The sequence below is a fragment of the Ambystoma mexicanum genome, chromosome 4q (assembly GCF_040938575.1).
Source record: "Ambystoma mexicanum isolate Mex_15411 chromosome 4q, UKY_AmexF1_1, whole genome shotgun sequence".
Taxonomy (NCBI): Eukaryota; Metazoa; Chordata; class Amphibia; order Caudata; family Ambystomatidae; genus Ambystoma; species Ambystoma mexicanum.
The window spans coordinates 323086583-323113934 of record NC_090928.1 but is presented as its reverse complement, the minus strand read 5'-3'; the positions used below and the strand labels follow the sequence as shown (position 1 = coordinate 323113934).

General features: G+C 48.2%; 1 protein-coding gene across 5 annotated transcripts in view; it reads right to left on the bottom strand.

Moving 5' to 3' along the window:
• The window catches only part of BIRC6 (baculoviral IAP repeat containing 6), a 3097233-nt gene that overhangs the window by 2804407 nt on the left and 265474 nt on the right, over positions 1 to 27352 (bottom strand). For all 5 annotated transcript variants that reach the window (XR_011268132.1, XM_069607902.1, XM_069607904.1 and 2 more), the window contains exon 12: positions 24842 to 25067. Coding sequence is in view for 4 of the 5 variants with exons in the window: in XM_069607902.1 (XP_069464003.1) it covers positions 24842 to 25067 (226 nt within the window). In the remaining variant the exon portion in view is untranslated. The remainder of the gene's footprint in view (positions 1 to 24841; positions 25068 to 27352) is intronic.

Below are 27352 nucleotides of genomic sequence, written 5' to 3'. Positions count from 1 at the left end.
TCCGTCCGTCACAATCGTCACCTCCAGCCAGGGTAGCCAAAATGGAGCCTCCCCCCCCCCATCAGATTGGCTTTGTCGGCCCACCACAAAAGGTCCCGAGCAACCGAGGGCGGCACCTAAACTGGGTTCGACATCCTGCCGGAGGACTGATCACTGCATCTTGAGAGCCCATTGCAGAGATCTGTTCCGCAACCGGGCCTCTGGCACCAGAAGAATGCAGGATGCCTTGAGGCCGAGCAACCTCAAGAACTCGAACGCCGGGAGACTCTGGGCAGGTTGAAACGTGTGCACCATCTGCTGAATGTGATGAGCCCTCACCTGGGGAGGAAAACACTGCCCCAGGGATGTGTCGAGCACTGCGCCGATGTACTGGAGCCGCTGAGTTGGCGTCAAGTGGGACTTCTTTAAGTTGAGGGAGAAGCCCAGCTTGTGAAGGGAGTGGCAGGTGACGGACAGATGATCAAGGACTTGCCAGGGTGAGCGCGCCCTGATCAACCAATCATCCAGGTAGGGGTAGACATGAATCCCCCCTTTCCTGAGATACGCTGCCACCACCACCATGAGCTTGGTGAAAACCCTCAGGGAGGAAGTCAATCCCAAAGGCAGGACCCGAAAATGAAAGTGTGAGTCGCCAACCGCAAACCTGAGGTACTTCTTGTGCTTGGGATGAATCGGCACATGAAAATAAGCGTCCTTGAGTTCGAGAGACACCAACCAGTCCTGAAGTTGAAGGGCCTGGCGGACTTAAGAGAGTAACCATCTTGAACTTGTTCTTCCTGAGGAGCTTGTTCAAACCACACAAGTCCATGATGGGTCTTAATCCCCCGTCTTTCTTCGAAATCAAAAAATAAGGGAATACCATCCCTTGTTCCTCACCACTACATGCACCAGTTCTTTGGCGCCTTTCTCCAGCAGGGCTTGTATTTCCTGTGCAAGGAGCGGATCTGGACTCTTTAAAGAGATTCCCTGGTGGATTGTCGTGAGGCCTCCGCCGGAAAGGAAGACAGTAGCCGTGGGCTATGATCTCCAGAACCCACATATCTGAAGTAATGGCACACCATTCTACAAGATGCTGCACCAGCCTTCGCCCAACCGGCGAACCAGGGGACATGGCCTCATGACTGAGCTGAAGCGGCTGCAGATTTGCCCGATGGTAAAGAGGCAACTGCCCGAGCAGCCTTGGCACCTCGAGTACCGCGTTTTCCACCTCTGGCACTCCTACATTGGCTACTTTGACTTGCAGCTCCTCTCGATCTACTAAAGGATGAGTAATATCGAAAGGAACCTCCCCTCCATTGCTGTCCCCTAGGAGGAAAAGGCGGAGGTTGGCGAACTGCAGCGCTCAACGACTTTGCTGCAGCTTTAGAGGTCTGCAACCTCTCAAGGCTCTAGTCAGCCTTGCTGCCAAAAAGATGTTCACCATCAAAGGGCATGTGGAGGAGCCTGGCTTGAACATCAAAAGCAAACCCTGACTTCCACAACCATGCAAACCTACGTATTACAGTGCTCGCCACCATGGACCGGCTGACACAATCTGCCATGTCTAGACCCAACTGAACGGACTCACATGGCATCCTTGCCATCCTGTACCATAGCAAGAAAACCATCCCGTTCCTCCCCTTCAGGACTATGATCAGCCGCTAACGAAATACATTTCACGCACTCTGGGGAACTGTGACAAGGCACACACGCAGTTGGCTGCCTGCAAAGCCATACCCCCTGAAGAAAATACTTTCTTTGCCCAGCCATCAAAACGCTTGTCGTACCTATCAGGAGGGATGGTAGGGTACGACCCCTGCTTTGCTGGGGCCGTAGCTGCCTGCACCACCAAACCCTCCGGAGTGGGGTGCGTGGTCAAGTAGCAGGGGTCGCTACTGGCTGGACAGTATTTTCACGGCAAAGACTTGCTCACTGCCGGGAGACTCTCTGGAGCAGTCCAAGACACTGCCACCCTTCTTTGCAAGGCCATATGGAATGGCAGTACCGGGTCAGTTGGTGGACCTCGATCGAGGATATCAGTCAGGTCATCCTGCAGAAAATCCACTAGTGGCGCAGACCACCCCAAATATTCTGTTACCCTCGACATAAGGCGCCAGTACGAGGACTCGGCATGGGTGCCAGCCTCAGGCCTACAGAACTACACCTCTGGAGGTGTCCAGACCTCTGGCGTCGTGCAACGCAGGTCTTCAGTCTGGCCATGACCAGACAAAATCTCATCTGGTACCGTATCAGGAGCCAACCCTTCCTCAGAACCTTCATCCACCTCAAATATAATCCAGAGGCTGGAATGAGGGCACAGAAAAAGGGATAGACATTTTTAGCCTTGGCCAGAGCCTTTCTAGGGGGTTCCACCGTGCCATGGGGTACCTCTGACAAAACCACCTCGAAAGGCGTTGAGGGAATCGGCGTCGAGCGTGGCACAGACAGCTTCGACAGTGTCCTCAAGGGCAGAGCTCCGAGCCCGTCCTTCGACAGCCTGGGTGCCGACAGCTTCCTCGGAGGCGGAGCCTCGAGAGAGTCCCTCAACGACTGAAGACTTCACAGGCTCCAACAGTCTCGAGGGTGTCTAGAGCGACCATCCTTGTCCAACCAGGACCTCGAAGGCGCCCGGTGATCGCGACGACCGCTCTAACCCAAAAGGCGTACGAGTGCTGTCTAGCACGGTCACGGCCGGCGTCTTTCGACGGCGCAGATAGACCAGGGACCTGCGACTGAAAAATCACCATCATCTCCTGCCGAAATGAATCCCATTCGGCAGGAGTGGAATGCTTGTTGGGACAAGCAACCCGCCGATGGGCGGAGTACTCGGACGGGGAAGGCGACCAGTGCCGGCGCTTCCGTGAGTGCCTCGAAGAGGCAGAGGAATGGCGGGACCTACTCCGGGACCGAGACAACCCCCCCCCCCCAGACCGACAATGCTGAGAGTCAGCCCCCAAATCATAAGTCGAAAGGCCGGTAGACTTCGACTTCCGGGGGTTGGCCACCTTACCTACAGAAAGCTTCTTCTTATGCTCCTGCAAGGCCTTCGAAGTAAGCAACTGGCAGTCCACAGTCATCCGTGTCGTGGTCCTCACCGAGGCACCAGAGGCAAGCGACGTGCAAATCCATCAACGACATCTTGGACCCGCAGTCCCGACACTTCTTAAAACCCGGCCGCGGGGTAGAAGACAAAGACATGACGTATATCACAAACGAACAGGTTCGAGGAACCAAAAGAACAGAACTCAAAAAGAGTCAAGGCGCGCCGAGATCTCCGAAGTGAACACGTTCGCGGAAAAAACGGAACTGAGGCTACGGGCGTCGTGCATCCTACTCATAACATCCTGTGACGTCGGCTCGACGGAGGCCATCGACGACAGCATATCGACGCAGGAAGATTTTCCGAAGCAGCGCAGCTGTGGTGATTACGGTCATAGATATGGAATACGTCGGAGGACCCAATCCCCTCGAAACATGGTTACATTAAGCATCAGGCCCCGCCATTGCACTACCACCAGGCTTCACCATACTTAGACAAGACAGACCTGAACGAATAGGAGGCGGAGTAGCATTCATTTACAAGGAGAACCTCCAGCTCCGACTTGTAAGTCACTCCTCGATCAGCAACTCTGACCTCTTATTGGCCAAACTCACACTGCCACCCAACAGTACCATCAATATTCACTTGCTAAACCGTCCCCCAGGCCTCACCCTAGAATCTCAGGAAAACATCATCCACATTCTCAGTAATATCAAAAACTCCACTAAAACCCTTCTACTAGTAGACCTGAATCTGAGATTTAATGATGCTAAAGACAAACCTGTGGTCACCCTCACCAAGGAACTTAGTGACTTAGGCTTCAACCAGAAAGTAGAAAGTCCAACTCACTCCAAAAGCCGCATTCTAGATTGGATCGCGGACCAGCATTGCCTCGCTACTATCACCTCTAACACCTCACTGCTCTGGACCGACCACAACTGTATCGAATGCTCTGTTCCCATCACTAAAAGCCACAAAACTGACCCCTGCCATTGCTGCACAAGTCAGAAGCTCTAAAAAGCTTAAAGAGGATAACCTGCGCCCTTACCTCAACACCCCCGAACTAGTACCCCCTTTCGCTAATGACCCCAATATCCTAGCAGACATCTACAAAGATGTCATCACTAAAGCAATTAATGAAATAGCACCACTCGAATGGAAAAAGAAAAGAACTCACTACACAACAACTCTTGGTTCACTGAAGAACTGCACTCCATGCACTCCCGCAAAAGAAAAGCACTAAAAAACTGGCAAACCAACCCCGGCAGCAGTGCCAAAAACAAATTCAACTTAATCTCACACAAATACAAAACAGCTATCAGTGCTGCCAAAGCCAACGCCTTCAACACACGAATCTCTAATACCAAATGGCACTAAAGAAATCTTCGCCATTTTTAAAGAGCTCATCTGCCCACCTCCCCCCCACACACCTGATGAAATAATCAAAGATGAAGCCTGGTGAGCTAGTATCCAAGCTGCCACAATACACAGAATTGACCTTCTCCAAAAGGAAATCAAAGACCATTGCAAAGCATTACCTCAACAGACAGGAACCAAGCCTACCAACTCCACACCGGCCTCGTCTAAGCCCACCATACCCGACTTCTCCTTCAGGAATGTCACTGAACCAGAAGTTATCAACTTACTAAACAATCTCAAACCCTCCCCTTGTAAAGGCGATATATGCCCGCCCAAGCTCAAAGACTGCGCAGACTGCTTTGCGCCACTCTTTACAGCCTTCATCAATATGTCCTTTAAATCAGGCATTATCCCAGCTAGCCTCAAAGAGGCCTCGGTCCGCCCCCTCCTTAAAAAAAAAAAACACCTTACCCTCTATCCCTTACAACCGAACCATTACAGACCGATAACTACAGTTCCATTCCTCTTGAATTACTGGACAAAGCCGCACACTGCCAGAGCCAATACTTTCTGGAAACCCACTACATCCTAGGGACCAGGCAATCAGGCTTCCGGAAAGGACACGGCACCAAAACAGCCCTGGTGCATCTGAAGAGTCAGATCACCCAAATCAAGGATAAGGGCAAGCCAGCCCTACTTCCTCCTCCTAGATCTCTCAGCCGCATTCGATCTAGTTGATCACAAGACCCTCACCTCATACCATCAGCCAATTTCTCTAAAGAATCAGCTCTCTGGATCACCTCCCTCGAGGGAAGAGCCATGAAAGACTTCTCGGACACTGCTAACGCCACACCCACTACAATCCATTGCGGGGTCCCTCAAGGATCCTCACTGCACCCACACTTTACAACTTGTTCACTAAGCCTCTCTTTGACAAACTCGACTCACATGGTATCACGTGCACCAACTATGCGGACGACACACAAGTACTTCTACCTCTCTCAGGATCATACCACGAAGACGCCAAGGCATTCCACACAATCTGCTCCATCATCCAGGCTTTGATGGCAGTTAATGGCCTCCGTCTGCCTTAATGGAGACAAGACAGAAATCATGATACTAGGTCAACAGAGCACCCTAGTCAAACTGGACAAACTGTAGGCCAACTTCTCCATTGACAACTCCATCATCCCCGTATCCATACCTATCAAGACACTGGGAGTTTACCTGGACTCCTCACTATCAATGACCAGACAAGTCAGCGCAATCACCTCATCTGCGCATACCACCAAACTTTTAAACGCCATCAAGCCATATCTCTCAAAAACTGCCTTTCAATAGCCAGAGCAACCATTGGAGCCAAACTGGACTATTGCAATGCCCGCCTAGCAGGCATATCGGCAAAAAACCTAAACAGAATAAAATTCACAAAGAACAATGCTCTCCGGGCCGCTCTTAGCATCCCAAGAAGAGAGCATATCTCCCAGGCCAGACACTCGCCCAATGGCTCCCGGTCAAAGAGCACATCACACTCAAAATCCTCACAAATGCCTCTCTTTCCGCCCCGTCCTACCCATCAGAGACCATCGCCAAACCCTCCTCCTCACATCCCACCAAGATGCAATACACCAACTTACTCCATATCCCACGCATCAAAAAAGACAAAGGCGCTGGCCTAAGCTTCCCCTACATTGCTGCCAAGTCCTGGAATGCTCTACCTGCAGAAATGAGAGCGGAGAACTCACTCCCGATTTTTCGTAGGAAACTTAAGACCTCCTTCCTTGCACAATAATGTGACACTCGCTAACCTATGTAAATATACTGCACTGTACATTTTTTACAAATGTCATACATAATTTACAGGAGCAGGTATTACCCCAAACATGTTTCGCCTAGGGATGTGGCCTAGGAGTTCGGGCTGGACTGCCCCTTTTGGGGTGGGGCCAAGCCTGATTTGAATATGGTCTTTCCCTTTCTGTAATGGATTGGCAGGCGAAGAATGGTGGTCTGGAGGGTTGCCCAGAGCAATGCCAGTGGTTAAGATTCATTCTAAACCTTCCAGCCATCACATCTTTGTTTTTACTTACCAATCCCGCCAGGGACTTCAGAGTCAATACTTACCGGAACTCTCCCAACGCCTTCACACCTGTGAAGTAACTTATCTACGCGCCCCTGCAAGACACGCAGGATGCAGAGCTCATCTTTTACGAACATAAGGTGAGGTTACTAAGGGGATATCGGAGGTGAGTAGTGGGGGAGAGCGAGAACAGTTGGGAGGCCATCACTAAAACCCACAGGTGGTTAATCCCCGTCTCCACTTGCAGGAAAATACTTCTTCTGGTCCAGCAGACAAGACTAGGTGGGCCAGTCCAGACAGTCATCTCTGCACTACGCATCACGTTGAAGGAGACCGCAGCTGTCCGGGTCTGATCGACACCCCTGTGGGGTCCAGGTGAGTGTAACAGTGTGGGCATAGAAGTGGATAGGGGTGAACTGGATATTTTATCTGCTTGGGTAGTGTCCATTGCACAGATTACAGACTACTGTACTGCACTTTGAAGTATCCATTGTTTGCACTTAATAGAGTGGTGGGAGCAGGGCCAATGCAGCAAACAGTTTGTGGTTTGGTTGTCAGTGACATAGTATGTGAAAGAAGTGGGTAAGGGTGCCGGAAGCTGTGTTGTGTTTGTAGATTCTGCTAACTGTTACATGTTTCCATGCCTAGTTGTATTACAGTGTGGAGGTTGGGTAGGAGTGCTGGTGGCTGTGGTACTTTTATAGATTGTGGTCCCTGGTGACATGTTCACATGCATGGCTACATTACGTTGCGGTGGGTGTGGGCAAGGTCTACACTCTTGGGTGCATGGCCAAAGGCCGTAGGCTGTACACAGCCACCCACATACCGCTAAACACACCGAAAGCAATGGTATGCAGCCATGCATGCAAACATGAAGCCGGGGTGAAAGGTGGCAGGCTCAACTGCAGATGGGGAGTGCATTGCACATGACATGAGCATTTGAACATAAGATGTACTACGCAGTGTTGTGTGTGGTGAGGGCCTAGCACTTTGGATGCTTGGCTGGAGTGGAAAGGGAAGGATTGTCCCTGCTTTACTGGGAGGTGGCTCTAGCTGTAGCTGGGAAAGCGCACGTGCCACATCCTGCCCTTTTAATCATGGTGTGCATGGAAATGGAATTGTGGGGATTAGCCAATCAGGTGTGGCTCACAGGAAGGGCCGGTACTAATTTTCCCCATTAGTCTGTACTGAGGGTGGCAGAGATGGAGAGATGCCGATTGCTAATCGTGGGGGATAGCTTTGTGCAAGATCTGTACAGATATGCCTTGCAAAGAGGCATGGCTGCATATTTTGCGCTGGAAGGAGTGGAGGCTTTCTGGGGCACTGTCGACAATATGGTTGACATTTGCAGATGTGCGGCCTCTGTCAGTACGTTCGATGTTGTCGTGCTGCATTATGAGCTCTACATTTGGTGTACATATCGGGTCGACATTTGCTCTGTTGCCTAAAGAAGTTGATGGAAGTGATGCAGATTTTTCCCACTGCCAAGGTGGTTTTCTCAAGCATACCACTAAGAGGAGCATGGGACCATGCCGGTATAATTTGTCCCCAGCCAGAGGTCAGAAGGTGTTTTATAAACAGAAGCGTGTATCAATTTATGTGCACTGCTGGGGTTTCTCCACCAACTATGACATGAATGCAATTTGCACTGGTTCCATGCAAACGGCATTTCCTTGACCCCGATTGGCAATGCTGTTTTGTTTTACACTGTACAAAAAGCGTTGGAGAATCCTATAACAATGTAAGGAGGCAAACAAAACAAAATCAAAGAGCAAAAACAAAAAAGGTTTTGTGGAAGCCCAAAAAAAAAAAAACTAAGGAAATCCTCTTCCCTGGTTGAAATGTATTCACCCCTCCGTCCCCACTCGTGGCGATGTGCATGAATCTGGATGCAGAAGTCTTGGATAGTTTCACAGACCTTTCTCCTCTAGGTGTTTGCGAATGACCAGAGAATTGCACTCTGAATGTTTAACGGTACATATGGTGCTTGATGCAGAGGTTGTGCATGTGATTGGCGGAAGCGTGTGACTGTTTAACAGTACCCAATAAAGGAGTGTTAGAACAAAATAGTGCAAAGGGAAGGACTGCTCCGTCTTTACTGGGGCGTGGCCCTCGTGATAGTTGGAAAGTGCACGTGCCACATCCTGCCCTTCTTGGCATGCTGGGTATGGGATTGGGACTGTGGGAATTGACTGAGGTTGTGCATCACAGGAAAGGGAGGCAATATTTTTCTTCATTACTCTAGTGAGGCTGGCAGAGATGAAGAGACGCACCGTGTTCATCGTGGGTGATGCCTTTGTGGTAGATCTGCACAATTTAGCTGTGGAAAGAGGCTTTCATGGCGATTTGGAGGGAATCGAGGCTTTGTGGTGCGGTGTCTATGTGTGCAGTTTCGGCGTTCTGCTTGCACCTTGTCCATAAGTGGCAACTTTGGCTACTGTACATGTGGTGGGGCAGTATGGAGCTTTGCATTTGGGTTTCATGCCTTGTTCACGTGTGTCCCGGCAACTGAAGGGGATGAAAGCAGTGAAGCGCATTTTTACCACTGCGAAGGTGCTTTTCTCATGCATACCACCAAGAATAGTTGACTATTCCAATGAAAGTTGCTGCCAGTCGGCAGTCGGAAGGTGTCTTATCAACAGAAGCACACGTGTTTTAAGTCGTGCTGGGATGCTCTCCTGCGAGAACGACATTGATCCTCGACATGTGCACCTTTTCAAAGCAAATGGCATTTCTTTGTCCACCAATGGCAATGCTACTTTATTTTACAATCTACAGGCTGCATTGAAGACGTTGTAATGATGTGAGGACTACTAAACAAAAAATCCTACAAACACTGACAAAAAAGATATTTCTTTGCAAGCACCTTAAACAAAAATTGAAAAGAATCCTGTAACAATGTAAGGAGGAAAACAAAACAAACTCAGATAAAGAGCAAACACAGAAAAGGTTCTGGGTAAGCACAAAGAAAATAAAAAAAGGCTATTTTCAGAGCCACCACCACAAACTAAATCCCCACCCTGGTTGAAATGCATGCATCTATTTCCGCACACAGTACGAAAAGTTCACGGGCATTGCAATAGTTCCAGGATTGCACATGTCACATCTGGGGCTTTTGCGGATGGCGGGCATGGAAATGGGACTGTGGAGGCTAAGGGATTGCTCAATAAGGTTTCTGGGTGTGGTTTCAACTATGTGATGTCATTTTTCATGTCATGGTTGTTAGTCTTCGCAGTGCACAGTGATGGCGCAAGCTATGGTTGCTTAGTTTACCATAACTACCATAACTGGCAAATTTCTGGGTTTTTTCGGTTTTACTTGTAACCATAAAATGAATAGGTTGCTATTAGTACAAAGTAACTATAATGTCCCTTTGAAATAGTTGTTGCATTGAATTTGGTAGGTATTTCTTAGGGAAATTAACCATAATGTCTAACTTTTTTTTCAGCGATATAAATATATTTGAGTGCTGCTTTGTTGTACCTGTCTAGCTAAGATTCAGTGTACATAAAGCTCACATCTTCATCTCAAGATAAACTGAACATGCTCTGCCACACTACCAAGGTCCTGAGCTAGTACAGACTGATAAGAGTTGGGGGATCTACAAACCACTTGGATAGCTTACTAAAGTCTTACTGCCAGTACCTGTACTCCAAATTGCTTAAGAAACAAAGTTACTCAATTTAATTTTCAGGACCACTTTTGTCGTGCCTTTATAGTCGATGAAGGAAGTGCAGGTGTCACTGGTGCAGATGTCACTTTTGGCATCAGTGTTCAAGCCCAGCTAGTCAGCAGTTCCGTGTTCCAAAGCAACCACCACTCCTGCAACAACCTCAGAGAACCCCAGGACACGATTCAGATGTTCGATGCAGTGAGCTAGCCCAGGATGCAATAAGTAACTTACCGGTAAGTACTGTTCGAGCATTGTTGCCTTTTATAGATTCACAGGCTAAGAATCGTTGGCAACATTAAAGCAGTTTACATTTATATTTTAAAACGGTCGCTTTACACTCCATTAGAGAGATAGTGGGTCATATTGCCCCAAGGTCAATAGACCGGTATCCCTTAGCTCCACCCCTGAAGGCCATCTTAATGTGAATGTGGAAATATGAGTAAAGAAAGTAGCGGTAGGTAGGAGGGTCACATGCAAATCTATACCCATGCTGGAGAAGAACAAGTTACTTCTTACCTTGTAACGTTCTTTCGATGGGATGTTCCTCCAACGTATTCCTCATCTTAGATATCTCCTTCCAGCTCTGCTGGCCTTGGAAAAAATTTTCTCTAGAGGGCGCTGCGCGTCGACGTCCTCCGAGTCGATGTCCCTCGACAGCCACCGTATCGACGTAGACGTCATCCTGCCTATAAAGGCCACGCGCAGCGTCCGTTGCTCAGTTCCATTTTGTAGCCCACAATAATACTTTCTGGACTAACTAATCACCCTGAAGGAGCGTAAGCTGCAACAACAAGGGAAGTAGAACTGCGGGGATGGATGGGAGGGTCGATGAGGAATACGTCTGAGGAACATCCCATCGAAAGAACGTTACAAGGTAAGAAGTAACTTGTTCTTCGAAGGGATTGTGTCCTCTGACGTATTCCTCATCTTAGATAGGCTCCCATAGCAGTATTCTATTATCGGAGGAGGGAGTACTGACTTCACGCTGTCTTCTATTGATGAATAGAATGCAGTACAGCCCTTCCAAACCTAGTCTCTTGACTGGAGGAGGAATCCAGATTGTAAAAACGTGTAAAGGTATGGACAGACGACCATGTAGCGGCCGCACATATGTCTTTAACCGACACGCCTCTTTTGAGGGCCGATGAAGCTGCAATACCTCTGGTCGAATGAGCCCTAAGGTTTTGAGGGGGCTCTTTCCCTGCCAGTTTATAACATTCCAGAATGGCTAGAATGATCCATCTGGAAATGGTCTGCTTAGTTATTGGTAACCCCAGCTTGTGACCTGTGTAACCTACAAACAGCTGGTCTGCCTGTCTTATCCTGGCTAGTCTACTAATGTAAAAACTTAAAGCCCTCCTAGGGTCTAGCCTGTGTAACCTCTCTTCCTCTTTCCCCGGGTGAGGAGGAGGATAGAAAGATGGTAGGGTAATCTTCTGAGTGATATGGAATTCAGAAACCACCTTTGGGAGGAAATTAGGCTTCACTTGCAGGACAACTTTGTCTTTGTGAAATATTGTATGAGGGGGTTTACAAGAAAGAGCTTGTAATTCGCTCACCCTTCTAGCAGATGTAAGTGCTATTAATAAAACAGTCTTAAGGGTAAGGAATCTTAACGAACAAGAATGGAGAGGTTCGAAAGGTGTACCCATCAGGAAAGTTAGTAATAAGTTTAAATCCCATAGGGGAACTTGGAATGGTCTTGGGGGATAAACATTGGTTAACCCCTTTAGAAACTATTACCAAGGGTAATTTGAAATAGGATGGTTCTTCCGCAGTACGCTTAAAGATGGATAGCGCTGCAAGATAGCCCTTAATGGTGCCAACTTGAAGGCCTGAATTTGCCAAATATAGTAGGAAGGACAAAACCATTGGTGTACCACATGAAAAAGGGTCGATATTCTGTTCTCTACACCAGCTGCAAAATCTGTTCCAACGGCAGCGGTATAAAGACTTTGTTGCTGGCCTCCTTGCCGAAAGCAACACCTCCATAACATCATCAGGGAGGTCCCAATCCATGTACCTCAGCCTTTCAGAAGCCAAGCGTGAAGGTTGAGGGTTTTGATGTCTGGATGGAGAACCTGACCTCCCTTCTGTGAGAGTAGGTTCTCTCTGAGTGGAAGTCGAATTGGAAGGCAGATGGACAAGTCTAGAAGGTCCGGGTACCACGTTCTCCTGGCCCAATCCGGGGCAATTAGGATCATGGTTCGCCGGAATCTTCTCAACCTCCTGATCATTTGAGGAATGACAGGGACCGGTGGGAACGCGTACAGAAGCGGAAACTCCCAGTCCACTATGAACGTGTCTCCCAGAGCTCTTCTCGGGGGAAATTCCCTTGAGCAGAACAGGTCGCATTTCCTGTTTAGGCTGGTGGCGAACAGATCTACCTGAGGGGTTCCCCAAAGGGCGAAGATCTCTTGAAGGACTTTGAGCTAGCTCCCACTCGTGGGAGACTGTTCTGCCTGCTCAGAGCATCCGCTGTCAAGTTCTTCTCTCCAGCTAGGTGAACTGCCGATAGAGAGATTCCTTCTTGGATTGCCCAAAACCAGAGCTGCATCGCCTCTCTGCACAGGGGTAGTGATCCTACGCCTCCTCTTTTGTTGAGGTAATGCATGGCCACCGTGTTGTCCGTCATTATCAGGACGTTCTTCCCTTGTACAGCTTGCAGGAACGTCTTCAGCGCAAGTCTGATGGCTCTCAGCTCTAACAGGTTGATGTGTAGTCTGGACTCCGATGGAGACCAACGACCACTGATGGTCAAGTCGTTGGCGTGGGCTCCCCACCCCGTGAGTGAGGCATCCGTGACTACTGTTATCTCCGGCCAGGGTTGCCAAAACTGTTCTCCTTTCAGAATGTTCTCCTGACAGGCCCACCACTGAAGGTCTCGAGCCACCCTGCCGGAAACCTGAAGATCTGTCATTCTCCCTGACAATTGTGACCACTGATCCTCAGTGCCCACTGGAGGGATCTCATTCTCAGGCGAGCCTCTGGCACTATGAAAATGCAGGATGCCATGAGGCCTAGCAACCTCAAAAAGTCGAAGGCTGGGAGACGTTGGGCATGCTGGAACTTGGTAACCATCTGTAGAATATCTTGAGCCCTCACCTCTGGTGGCGAGGCTTTTCCCAGGGAAGTATTCAGGATCGCTCCTATGAACTGGAGTCTCTGCGATGGTATCATTTGTGACTTCTTTAAATTGAGGGAGAAGCCCAGTCTGTGAAGGAAGTGGCACACGTGAATTAGCTGGATCTGAGCTTGTTCCGGAGAAACAGCCCTGATCAACCAATCGTCCAGTTAGGGGTAGACGTGAATCCCTTCCATCCTTAGACTTGCAGCCACTACCGACATTAACTTGGTGAAGACCCTCGGGGCGGAGGTCAGCCCAAATGGCAGCACTCGAAATTGATAGTGAGAGTTGTCAATTGCGAACCTCAGGTATTTCCTGTGTTTGAGATGGATAGGCACATGGAAATAAGCGTCCTGAAGGTCCAGAGATACCAACCAGTCCTGGAACTGAAGGGCCTGGAGGATCTGAGAAAGAGTGACCATCTTGAATTTGTCTTTTCTGAGGAATTTGTTCAATTCTCGCAAGTCCAAGATGGGTCTCAGTCCTCCGTCTTTCTTTGGAATAAGTAAGGGGAGTACCAGCCCTTGTTCCTCTCCGCTACAGGTACCGGTTCTATGGCACCTTTCTCTAGCAGGTCCCAAATTTCCTGCAAGAGGAGCGGATCTGGAGCTTTCTGAGAGCTGATCCCCGGTGGATGACTGAGGTATACGTAGCAAAGGCAGGCAGTAACCTTGGGCAACTGTTTCCAATGCCCAAGCATCTGACGCGATAGCCTGCCATACCGCCAGATGTTGAGTCAACCTGCCTCCTACAGGTGTCCTGTGAGGGAAGTCCTCAGAGTGGTTTTGGGGCGGCTGATGCAGATGCCGATGGTAAAGAGGTACCTGCTGTTGCTGCGGCTTTTGAATATCTACCCCGTCCACCTCGGGTAGTTCTTCTTTGACCCCTTTGAGCCAGTCGTCCTCTACCTCTTCCGAATGCGGAGTAGAAGCGAAAGGACTTGCCCCTCGCAGAGGTTCCTGTGGGACGAAAAGGAGTCTGACGGATTGCAGCTCCTAGGGATTTTGCTGCTGCTTTTGAAGTTTGCAGTTTCTCTAAACTGTCATCCGCCTTTTTCCCGAACAAAGAAGAGCCATCGAATGGCATGTTCAAGAGCCTGGCTTGCACATCTGGGGCAAAACCAGACTCTCAACCAAGCGAATCTCCAGGTTGATGTACTTGGCGCCATTGCTCTGCTGATACCGTCAGCCGAATCAATGCCCGTCTGGAGGGATTCGCACATAGCGTCTTTACCGTCCTGTATAATATTCAGGAACGCATCCCTTTCTTCTCCCTCCGGGATGCAGTCAGCCGCTGTAGAAGCACACTCCCAAAGTGTATGGCTGAACCTAGCAAGGGTGCAAGTAGCATTAACAGATTTTAACGCCATGCTACATGCTGAAAAGACTTTCTTTGCCATAGCATCATATTTTTTATCGTCCCTGTCCTGTGGGACGGTAGGATAAGCCGTCTTGACATCGGTAGAGGATGCTGCCTGTACCACCAGACTTTCTGGGGATGGGTGTTTAGACAAAAACTCTGGGTCTGTAGAAGATACCCTGTACTTTGTAGACAGTTTTTTATTTACTGCTGGTACTACATCTGGGGTTTCCCAGTTTGTCATGATCTTTCTCTGAAGAGCTTTATGAAAAGGCACCACAGGATCCTCCTGTGGGCCTTTGTCAAGAATATCCGTGAGGTCATCTTGTTGGAAAGATTGTGAAGGTGCAGACCACCCCATGAACTCTGTGAACCTGGCCATTAAGGCTCTGTAGGGGGTTTCAGCATGCTCCCCTGGGTCTGGCTTAGCAAACTCCACCTCAAGGGAAGTTTCTAACCCACTTGCCTCATGTAAGGAATCATGAAGATCCTTTAACCTGCGCTCTTCAGAGGAAAATTCCTCTCTAATTGGGGTTACAGGTCCCTGTAACTCAAATGTGTCTTCCTGTTCAGACAATTCACCCTCTTCCAAAATTGAGGATATAGTTCTCAATTGTTCTGAACTCATAAAGGGAGTAAATCCCATTTCCAAGGCAGAGGGTGCCGAACTTGTCATTATCGGCCCCGAAAACGTCGATGCCGAAGGCTTCTAGCGTGGCGTCGAAAAACAAAGGCGGAGGCCTCGCAGACCTCGACAGAATTGGAATTCTACTCGACAATCTCGAAGCCATCGATGTCGAGGACCTGGGGATAGTCACTGGATGTGTGGTAACCGTGACTTTTCTTGGCGTCGAGTCGACAGACCCGTGTGTCGAAGGTCCCTTCGACAACGGCGTCGAAGACATCGACCTCGACGGAACCCTCGTCGACGGAACCTTCGAGGAAGGTTTGGAGGTCATAGTCCTACTCTAGGGTTCGAGACGCGCTCGAGAGGTTTCCTTCGCCGGGTACTGCGACTCGCGGCGTTTTTGACCTTCGGGTCTTTCGACCAGAGCATCGCTCTCGGCAGTCTTCGAGGGGGTCGAGGCTGCTTTCTCAAAGACGTTAATCATATTTTTTCGGAATTCCTCCCATTCAGCCCGGGAACTATGTTTCGTGGGGCAAGGGATTCTTTTTGGCGAAACAGAGGAAGAGGAAGACGGAGAAGGGGATCGACGTCTCCTCTTCGAGTGCTTCGATCTCGAGGAGTGATGAGACCCACTCCGAGACCTGGAGCGCAAATGGTGACGAAGAGACGAATGTCTCGACTTCGTCGACGAAGAAGCAGCTTTAAAAGTCTTACCTTTCTCCAGCTTCCCCCTACGCTCCTTCAGGGCCTTAGCTGTCATGGACATACAGTCCTCGCATTCCGAACAATGGTGTTCAGCTCCCAAACACCACAAACTCTGTGAGGATCGGTCAACGACATCTTTTTCCCACAATCGACATTTCTTGAAGCCGGATCGAGGAGTTGTCGGTTCCGACGAGGAAGCCATCGAGTATGGATCGAATAACTCGAGGTAAATAGGATTAATCTGACTAAGTACTGAGCAACGGTATTCCGAGGCACTGAGTAATCGCGGAAAAACGGAACTGAGCAACGGACGCTGCGCGCGGCCTTTATAGGCAGGATGACGTAGACGTCGATACGGCGGCTGTCGAGGGACATCGACTCAGAGGACGTCGACGCGCAGCACCCTCTAGAGAAAATATTTTCCGAGGCCAGCAGAGCTGGAAGGAGATATCTAAGATGAGGAATACGTCGGAGGACACAATCCCTTCGAACATTAGTTACAGGTAACTTATTCCTTCTGCAGCATTGGATAGTTCAAGATTCACATGCTGTTCGAATAGATTATAAAGCAGCACACAATGCCACCAGGGCAGAGGGTAAAGCTTAGCTGAAGAAAACAGACCGCCGAGAACCCTTCACCAGAACAGGTTGTGCAGCATTGCTTGGCCGACCATGGACTCATCTGTGGAATCCCCATCAACAGTAAGTTGAGCCTTGTGAAGGTAGGTACCGATCTCCAAGTGGCAGCCCTGCAAATATCCATCAGGGAAGCACACAAGAGAAATGCGGTCGTTGCAGCAACAAACCTCTTAAAGTGAGATGCTAGGAAAAGGCCTGTTGGCCATTTGATGACAGTACAATATGCATGTGGACAGCCATCCTTAAATAGAGGCCCTGGCTAGAGCATTGCCCCTAATAGAAGGACCAAACATCAATTTGCGGAGAAGACCTACTGAAACTCAGTATGAGAGACGTAGAATTTCAAGGCTCGCACCACATCAAATGAGTGCAAGGAGCGTTCCACTGGCGAGGAATGGGACCCAAAAAAATAAAAGACAGGCAAGATTTGTTAAGGTGAAACGTAGATGGGATCTTGGAAATGAAAGTCTGGTTCATGCGAAGAACCACTTTGGATTTGGATTTATGAAAACCCAAACCGCGGTTTGCACAAGAACTTGGATTCCACCCACCCCACACTGGAAGATTGTGAACTTTGCAGAAGTTGCTACTCGTGGCAGGTTTGCAGTTTACAGAGGGAATATGCCACTGTTGTGCATTCATGGTAGATGAAATGGAATGAGGGGCATCTTGTTGGCTAGAGCTCATGTGAAGCAATTTGATTTTTGGTCATCGGGGTACTCGTTGGACCAAGGTTCAAATCCCTGATAAACTGATCCCTTTAAAAAGGCACCTAAAAAAGCAGCCCTCAAACATGTTGTTCAGCCTTCCTGGAAACACATTTGTGGGCAACTACTGAGTACTTTCCTCTACGTCCTGGGGTCAGAGTTTGTTAATGCTCACCGCCAGAGGTCCCTCTGGTCTGGAGTAAATTATTTTCAGAAACAAGTTTTTAGCACATTCCCCATTGGCTAACACTCGGGAGAGGAGGGGGGGGCTTACTGATTTGCTACATCCTCTCCTTCGGCTTCTGGTCCTTAACCAACCCTTGGATCTCGGGTTTCCACTGGTCCTTCTTGCAGTTGTTTGGGGATTACTGACTTTGACCGGTTTGTTCATATGGAACTTAATTACGCAACTTTGAGATCGCCTTAGATGACTTGGAAGCAGTTAAATGCACCTGGACATTTTCCAGCATTTAGCAGGGGTTCAGGGATTTCTGGGCCAACAACTGGATTTTTAAAGCATTTCTCGAGGCATGTTCTTTACATTGAATTTTAAAAACACTTTCCCTGACGTGAATGGCATTGGTAACGGTTAAAAGAGCATTTGGATTTTTGGGAGGCTTCTGTCTGCGTTTCAGCAATATTTTCAACTCCAGTACTTTGACTGGAATGTACACATTTGTATTTTTCAATCACTAAACCCACAAAGGGCAGAATTCATGTACATTTTTGGTGTGTACTATAGATCCTTTTGTGTCAATTCTTAACTATGTTCAAATGCCTGGTTCCCTTTGCTTACCACCCCATAGTTATGTGTTGTGTGCCTACGCGACCAAAAGTGTAGAGAACCTAACATCTTGCTTAGGCTGTATTTTAATTGTGTATATAACCTTTCCTATACCCAAGTAATGCTCCCTCATGCCGTCGTCTAACACCAGGCTATTGTCAAGTCAATGTGTATGTAACCATATTGTATGCACCAAGTAATGCGCCCAGATACCTTTGGGTTAGGCATTACTCACTGTAATAGCATTTCTGATGATTGTATCTGTTTAGATTCACATGCTGTGCATATCGTCCGACATCCAGTGGTAACCACAGAGTATTGCATCTGGTCTTTCGGGGACGTCGGCATAAGCGTGTCTGTAACTATTCCCATCATGACGTGTAACGTACCCAAAATCCCTCACGCCCCAAGGACCCTCCGATTGTGTTTTATCTGCCATGAGGGAGCCCAAGGCAAACGTCATGGAGTACATGGAGAGAAAGTAGAAAGACGTCTATGTTCCTTCCACTACGAGCGGGGAGGCAGGGAGGGCGCCTGTGAATCTAAGCAGATACAATCATGAGAAATGCTATTACAGTGAGTAATGCAAGTCTTCTGATGTTTGTTAATCTGCTTAGAATCACATGCTGTACATAGACTAGTGAGCAGTACCCAGAGTTGGAGGTCGGTTGTGAGTAGGACCAGTAGAAAAAAGATGTCTTAATACTCCTTGTCCCACCTGAGAGAGTCAGATCTAGAATGAGTGTCTAGGCAATAGTGTTTTGTAAAGGTGTGTACAGAACTCCAGGTTGCCGCTTTGCAAATGGACTCAAGAGGAACATTTGCAATGAATGCTATGGAAGCCCCAGTGCCCAGAGTAGTGTGCTCTAGGCTTAAAGGGCAGTTCTCCCTTAGCAAGAGTGTAACAGTGTGATGTATTTGACAATCCACCTTGAGATGGCAGATTTAGAGACAGGATCCCCTTCTCTGCCAGCTGCCACTGAAACGAAAAATTGTTTTGTTTTCCCTCAGTGGTTTCGGTCTTTCCAGGTAGAACATGACTGCCCTGCGCACACATCTAGGGTGTGTAGGCTTCTTTCGGCCATGCTACTGGGATTCTGGAAGAAAGTGGGTAGTTCGATCGATTGGTTCACATGAAACTTTGAGATGAATTTAGGTGCAAATCTGGGATGAGTGTGCAGAACTAACATATCCCTGTGGACTGTAACAAAAGGGTCTAGAACAGAAAGGGCCTGTAGTTCGCTAACCCTTCTAATAGAAGTGATAACCACTAGGAAGGCCGTCTTGTAAGTAAGGTCTTTTAGACTTGCTTTATGCATTGGCTCAAAGGGAGATCCCATGAGTCTGGTTAAAACCACATTTAGATCCCACCCAGGAGCTGGGTGAGAAATGGGGGATAGATTCTCTTAACCCCTTCTATAAAGGCCTTAATAACCGGTATTTTCCACCATGACACTCTAACGTGGTGTAGGCCGAGAGAGCGGCAAGATGAACCTTTAGGGAATTGAAGACCAGTCCTGCGTCTAACAAATGGGTTAGGTACAGCACAATGTGTGTCGGTGAGCAATCGATGGATTGAGGCCCTTGGTATTACACCAGATGACCAAGTGTTTCCATTTACTGGAATAGCAATAGCGGATGTTAGGCTTCCCTGAGTAGGTCCATGCATCTGAGCTGTAGGTGTCCAAACTATGACCTCAGGAGCCAGGCTGCTAAGTTCAGAGTTTGTGGGCATGGATGTAGCGTCTCCCCCCCCCCCTCCCGTCCTGAGATAACATGTTGTACAGGCAGCGGGACATTTCCAGGAGATGAGCGAACCAGGGTTGGCGGGGCCACCAATATCATGGTGACTGGTTCCTGGTGCATCTTGTGTACTATCTTGTTGAGTAGGGGAGTCGGGGCGTGGGGGTGGGGGAGGGGAGCGTAGACAATTTCCTTGACCATGTTATCCAGAGTCCGTTCCCCTTGGAGCGGTTCTGGGGGGTACCTGGAGGTGTAGCCTTGGCATTGGACATTCTCCTGAGTTGCGAACAGGTGGATCTCTGGGAAGCCCTATTCAGCGAAGACGTTGGAGACTGTTTGCATGCAGACGCCATTCGTATTCTACGGGCAGTGGGAAATCTCTGCTGAGTATGTCTGCCAAAAGATTGAGTTCCCCTGGAACGTGTTGGGACAACAGAAACGTCTTGTATTTGAGAGCCCAGATCCAAATGTTTTGGGACAGCTTGGATAGCCCAGGAGAGAGCATGCCCCCTTGTTTAGGTAATACATGGCTGTGGTGCTGTCTGTAAGAAACAGAACTGTCTTCCCTTGTAGTTGAGTCTGAAAGGGCTTCAATGCCTTGAACACTGCTAATAGCTTTAGCAGATTTATATGGTTGGATGCTACTTGTGGGGACCACACTCCATGCGCTGTCTGCTGAAGCAGGTGAGGCACCCCCCACCCCGTGAGATGTGTCTGTCGTGAGAGTGGGTCCCACTGCAGGGGTGGTGAAGGACCCCCCCACCCTCCTCCGGTAGCGTTACCTTAAAAAACTTTTGAGGTTTTATAAATTTATCACTGGGCGCAGGTCTAGAACAGGTTGCATGGTGAGGTCCTTTTTGGGTACAAGGAAGTACACTGAATAAATACCCTTGCTTACCTGAAGAATAGGGACGGCTTCTATGGCGTCCTTTCCCAGAAGCACTTCCACCTCTTGAATCAGGATCTGCAGATGGTCCGGCATGAGGCATCGTGAACGTGGCGGTCTGAACTGTGGTGGTCAGGCGAATTCCACGCAGTACCTGTGGGCAACCGTCTTTATGACCCACTGGTCTTAAGTTATCCCCTCCCATGCCGCAAGGAAAGATGTTAAGCGCCCCCCCGACCGGGGTGACATGGGAGGTGACCTGGATCCGTGTAATTTCTGACCAGAGGCTGCGGCCCCTCTGGGGTTGGGGCCTCTGCCGCGTCACGGACCCCTAGGTGGGTAGTTGGCAGGCTTCCAGATGCTTGTCCAGAGTTCCAGTTTCCCGTATTGTAGTTGTTTTGACTTTAACAGGATTGCCCTCGAAAGGACCGCCTCCTCTTTCTAGGCCGTCTCCAGAGCATCGTCGACCGCTTTACCGAAGAGATTGGCCTCTATGGCCTGTGTTTCAGGCTTGAACCCAGAGTTACGGAGCCAAGCGTGCTACTTTAGTGTGCCCTGGGCCAGGGACCTAACTGCCGTCTCCACAGTGTCTAGAGTGTTTTTAATTATATTTTGATTTACTTGCCTGCCCTCAGCCACGATGGTGAGTAGTCTGAACTCACGGGTTCAGGATCGTCCTGGAGACCTTGTACAATGTTCCATTGCGCGTCTGCATAACTGGCAAGCAACGTGGTGTTATTTGTTATGCGTGTGGTGAACGCAGCTGCCGAGGTAACATGCTTAACTAAGACGAACAACCTTTTAGATTCCTTATCCGGGGGTGCATCCCCCGTAGCGAGGGGTATCCCTGCCTGTTTCCGGGTGGTAGTCGCTACCAAGGAGTCGGGGGTGGCTGGTCCTTTAATATATTGAGGGTCAGTAGGAGATGGCCAAAATAGTTTTTCCACTCTTTGATTCACTGCCTGGGGCAGTGCTGGTGTGACAGGAGCCAACCTTTTAACAGAGTTCAGGAGAGGAATGGCTTGCTTGAGTTTTTTTTTTTCTTTGAGAATGTCCTCCACAAAATCTTGTTTGGGAACTGCCTCCGGGGCGGTGATCTTAAAGTGCTCTGCTGCCTTTATGATGGCATTGAAAGCCATTTTATCGTCCACAAGCGAGGCCTGGCAGGCCGGAGTGGTAGGAGGGGAATCCAGGCATAGGACATCAGTGTCCTGATCTTGCGTAGGGAGCGCCCATGGCTCTGTCTCCACTTGCTGGGTCTCCTCCCAGTTGCCCATGGCATCCGCTTGGTCATCGGGGTGGTTTTGTAGGAAGGAAGGGTCTTCTTCCGCATCATAGATGTCTTGGTAAGTGTTCATCTGGACCACATCTTCAAGGTGGACAGAAGCTGTCGAGAGTCAAGATTTTCAGGGAAACGTGGAGCAGACACTAAAAGAGGGTCTTCACAAGCTCTTAGGGGAAGGATGCTCAACGCAAGAATCCTTTATAGGCGGTCCATGCACCATTCAAACTTTTCCCTGGTCCATTTAGACGAACCAGCAGGGGCAAACGGTGGAAAAACTTTGGCTTAATCTCGTTGCCGTCAAAATTTGTCCCCAAGGGTGTTGGACAGAGGCTCCTGACTGTTCTCGTAGGTTTCGAGAGTACTGGGGCACCATGGCGTGTCTTTAGGCCTGTCCACAGCACGCTCCATGAGTTTTGACGGTGTCTTAGGCGTCACCCCAACTGCCGAAGTAATCCTCGCAAGACTTTCCACAATCTCTGCCGAATCGGCGTGAGTCAACAGATCAACGGTAGATCTATCGCCTACCACGGTGCCAGAGGGCCTAGTGTTAGATATTTCACCTGCGGAAAGGCTACAAGGCCTAGGGGTAGGTTTTAGGGGTGCTGGATGATTGTACTTTGGCGTGTAAACCCGATTTAGAGGTAGCGCCCTTAACTTTGGAGTGCCCAGTCGCAAGACGCTGCTGCAGATGCGGGGAAGGCTGCTGATCTACCAGATCAGAGGATTCCCTCGAAATTTTCAGCGGTCCTGTTGGCTCTTTCACCGGAACCGTCAAAATCGGTGATGGGGTTGTGCGCTTAGTGTGTGGTTTCTGTATGCCCTTGTGGCCGGGTGTTGTCCCCAATGGGAGACTTAAGTCAGGTCTAGAAAGGTCAGGGACAGGCGTGGCGGACCTAGAAGTGTCCGCCTCAAGGTCGAATATATCAGACACGGATGTCTGGTCATCATCAGTGCCCCTCCCCCCCCCCGTCACTGTGCTCCTTAAGAGTCTTAGGCCGAAGTAGTCTACAGGCCGCACACTGCTTCTCGTGATCTAGGGGTAGACAAGAATTACACGTACTGTGCTAGTCTTTCAACGGGTACCTGACCCTACACTTAGGACAGAATCTAAATGGTGTCCTTTGCATAGCAAAAGGTATACACAAAGATGACCAGACCTAGAGGGCAAAGAGGGGGAAAGAGGAGAGACATAATGAAAGATATGGCCACCCAACACCACTCTCCCTACTGTGTAGGCCAGCCAGAGGGCCCGGCCACGTGGATGGCTCATTCGCCGGATCTTAAGTGCCGAAATCCACCGCCGTAGAAACTTCCCACAGTCTTCGCCGAAGTTGCTTGAATCGCAGTCGAAGTGACTTATGGGGAAATAACCGACAAAGGCGGTATAATAATAAACAATGTCTTATGAAGAGCTCTGCTATAGGGCGACCAGTTATCCGAGCAGAAAAAAAAACAATCTGAGGGACCTCCACGCGTGAGGGATTTTGGGTACACTACACGTCACGATAGGGATAGTGTTACAGACACGCCTATGCCGACGTCCCCTTTCGGTTCCCGAAAGACAAGATGCAATACTCTGCGGTTACCAGTGGATGTCGGACCATATGCACAGCATGTGATTCTAAGCAGATTAACAAGCATCAGAAACAAACATTACAGGAGTGGGTTATTTCTTTTTAGACAATGTGACATATGTTGTGTACTAACGGTCCCTTTGTGCCAGACTGCTACCCCTTCCTGAGAGTTGAGCCAGACTGCTTGTTCACCTACCTTTAAGAGAGGCGTACCTTTCTTTTTGGCTGGGTGAGTTTGCTCCACTGTAGGGCTGGTCGTTTTAAAGCACTCCACAGGGGGTGGTACAAAAACTGGTTTGCCAACCTTGCAAGCAAACTGGGCATTACCCAATTAATCATGTTTCAGCACACATTCTATTAACCCTCAGGATCAGGGGACAGGGTCGCACTTATTTTCTCCTGTATTGAACAAACCAGATTTTGCTACATGTTTTCTTGCAGTTATCAGTGATCCATTTAACCCAAATCAAAACCATCCTAAAATGGACCCATGGTAAGGAAGCAACATGGCAGAAAGTTTTGCATAATTGTTTGGGGCCAATCAGGAATCTTTGTTGTAGCAGCCAAACATGTGCATACATGGCAGACATACATAATAAGATCAAATTAATGTTTCTAATGAAGGCAGTGATAGCTGCATTCGCCCTTGAAGAAAATGCCTTGCAGTCTTCTAACAAGCTAATTTTCCAACTTGTGACAATGTATTACAAAGTTTAACATTCACTTGGAAACCACTCTGTAAGGCATAGTATTTAAAAATATTTGTCGTGATTCAAGGAGGTCTTGCCAATTGCAGTGTGGTAAACATGTGAAAACCATGCAAGCATCTAGACTGGTCATCAAATGAGGAGCCCCTACCGTAAAGTTGTGTCAAAGATGACCAACCTCGCAACCAGACACTCCGGTATAGTTTGTGATTGTGGATGGGCTTTTAGAAAAAAGAAGTTTCATGGTTGTTAAAATGGAGGATAAATAGATTAAATGCAACCCTTTCCGACTGCAAATGTTGGGATCATGTTTCAGTCGCCAGCTTAGATGGTCCCTTCCCTTTTTGATGTTGCATAAAGTCAAGTTAACAAATCATTAGTATAGAAGCTTGATTATTTTTTTCTTCATCTGGTGGAATTAGTATTTAAGGTGTATTAGAGATTCAAGGTTGAAGTAAGAGAAAGGTTTCTAAACAGATAGCTTACACATACAATATGGAAAATACAATTCTTAACTACTACTTCACCATCTTCAATATGCTTGACAAGTTAAAAAAATACTCAGCTACCCATCAGTCTGCAACTTCCATGTACGGGTGTGTTGAGCAGCATCTCCATGGTGCTGTTGATGCAAATGTTGCGGATGTCGACGCTGTTGCTGCTCCTGTTGTACCTCAACCCAGCACGGAGGCACAGTAGCTGAAAATCGTGGAATCAATGTCTCAAAACGGGTAAGCTCCACCATAGAAGTTAAAGTTTCAATAGAAAGAGCTTGGTCAACCAAGAGATCGACACCTAAGTATAAAAGAAAAGCAATTAGAGCTAATCAACTAGAATGGTCTTGCACATACAAAGCATTTGACTTAAACCAGAGTGTACCCTACTTATTACCAGAGGCAAGATATTTTCTACCACTTAATTATCTGATGGGGAGAGGCTAAAACAAGTGATGAACTGGCGTCCTAGTGATACAGTTTGTGCTTGCACACCTTCCTTCATTACTCATTTGAATATACCTACACAAATATTGCCCAACTAATTGAAAATTAGATTAAGCATGTCAAAGAAAAAGCAGGACTAAAACTTATAGTTAATAGCATAACTGATTCATATAACTGCAGTTGCAGGCCAAGCACATATTTCCTCAAGAGTAATGCAAAATAGCTATTGGGATGGATTTCCAAAAATCGGGTCCGATGAGAATTTTGGGAGGCCACCCTATTATGAACATGGAAGGCAGAGGTTAGCCCAAACACAATGAATGTGAGGTAGCAGAGCAGTCAACGCTTAGTCTCGGGACCGATGCGAGTGGTCTAGGGCTACAAGTCCACACAAAGCAAAACCAGAAGTTAGACAGCAAGTCTGACAATACAATGAGTCCTTTAGTTTACACACCAAGCATATATAAAACAGTTAAGTATTGCCACATCTACCCTTAGAAGAAAAAAGAAATTGCATATACATCATTTACTGGTGAAACACAGGTGATTAGTCAGATGAAGTGGAAAAAAACAGAACTCTGAACACAAGCAAGTTTTGTACTTCTGACAAAACCCAACCCTAAAACGGTTTGAGTTTTTGTCCCCAAAAGTCACCTGTCCCAAAGCATACACTTCAGGTAAGTTCTTATTGGAATAGGGGTGCCAGTGGTCAAGATTAATGCAAGAGTTAGATAAGATTAATGCAAGAGTTAGATAAAAGTTAAAGTAAAGTTCAGTTGAGTTCTCAACTAAATCCAGCACACTAGGACGGGCCTAGGGAAGGATCCTTACCCCAGTTTGCACCGCTAAACGTGAGGTCAGCGAGTTAGGGTCAAGACTTGCGCCATAGTTACCCTACAAGGGGAGAAAGCAACAGCAAAGTAAACTTCTCGCCTTCGTTCAGAGTTCTCTGGATGCTATTGTTGGAGATCCAGACTTAATTTCAGGCTGGTTCTGTTTTTTCCTACTGTGAGGGTCGTCCAGATAGAGATACTTTCACAGCTTTAGTTTTGGTTGGTCGTGGTGCAAAGCAATCTGTTCCACACAACTTCCAGTTGAAGACCCAAACTAAGACAAGTGAAAACTTCTGCGGTAAACTTCAGGGACATGAATCGAAGCCAACGAAGGTCACCGCAGTCAGACTGATCGCAGCGAACACAGGAGCAGCACAGCTTCCTTTGGAGTAAGACTGCTGAAAATGCAGGAGTAGGCAACATGTGGCACAAGCTGAAGATCTGTCAAGGTTCTACTCTGCTGCGTCAAGGTAGCCCAGGAAAGAACTAGTCAGTACAACAGTTGGTTATGGGGCACTTGCAACGGCTCAGCAAGCACATATCTTTGATCAGGGGTCTAGACTGGTTGTTCCCACTGGTGAAGAGGTTGAAGCACCAACGAAAGCCTTCTTGAAATCAGGACTGAGGAACAGGGCTTAACAATGAGAAAACGGATTAGATGCTGGTCAGCTAGAGGGGTAGTCTTCGGGTCGTCAGTGGGCTGCGCATCTTCATAGACGTCTTGGTTTCAACAATGATCAGTCGCAGAATTCCTTTTCATCCAATATTCAGGCTGGCAGCAAGCCCAGGCCCACCAATGGTAAGGATCTGTACCAAACAGTGATGGGCTATCCAATCATGGGTAGCCACTGGTCCTCACATCTGCCCAGCAAAGGATTTTGTAGCACCAGAGATATGGATTGGGAATAGACAGTCCCAGGCCCCTTCTCAGGTTCACACACACGCCCCTTAGCCCGCAACGCCACAGCTTTCCATATAAGGCCTGACCTGATAAGACAAGGCAAAAGAACAATGTGGGCAACGAACAAATGAAAAATCTTGTGGCACGGCCATCTTGGGGTGCTAGCCACCTTTAGTAGCTATTCACAGTAAATGCAAAAGTGTTTGAGTAAAAACACAACATCAAAAATATCACAGCTGCCACCAGCTTGTCAAAGCTTGTATTGAGCACATGAAAATTTAACCAAAAAAGCAACCAAAGAGATATACAAAAACGTAAGGATACAAAGTATACTTACTGCACTATAAGGTGATGCGTGCCACTGTAACAATACACAAATACATAGATATACCGTCTCTCGTTAAC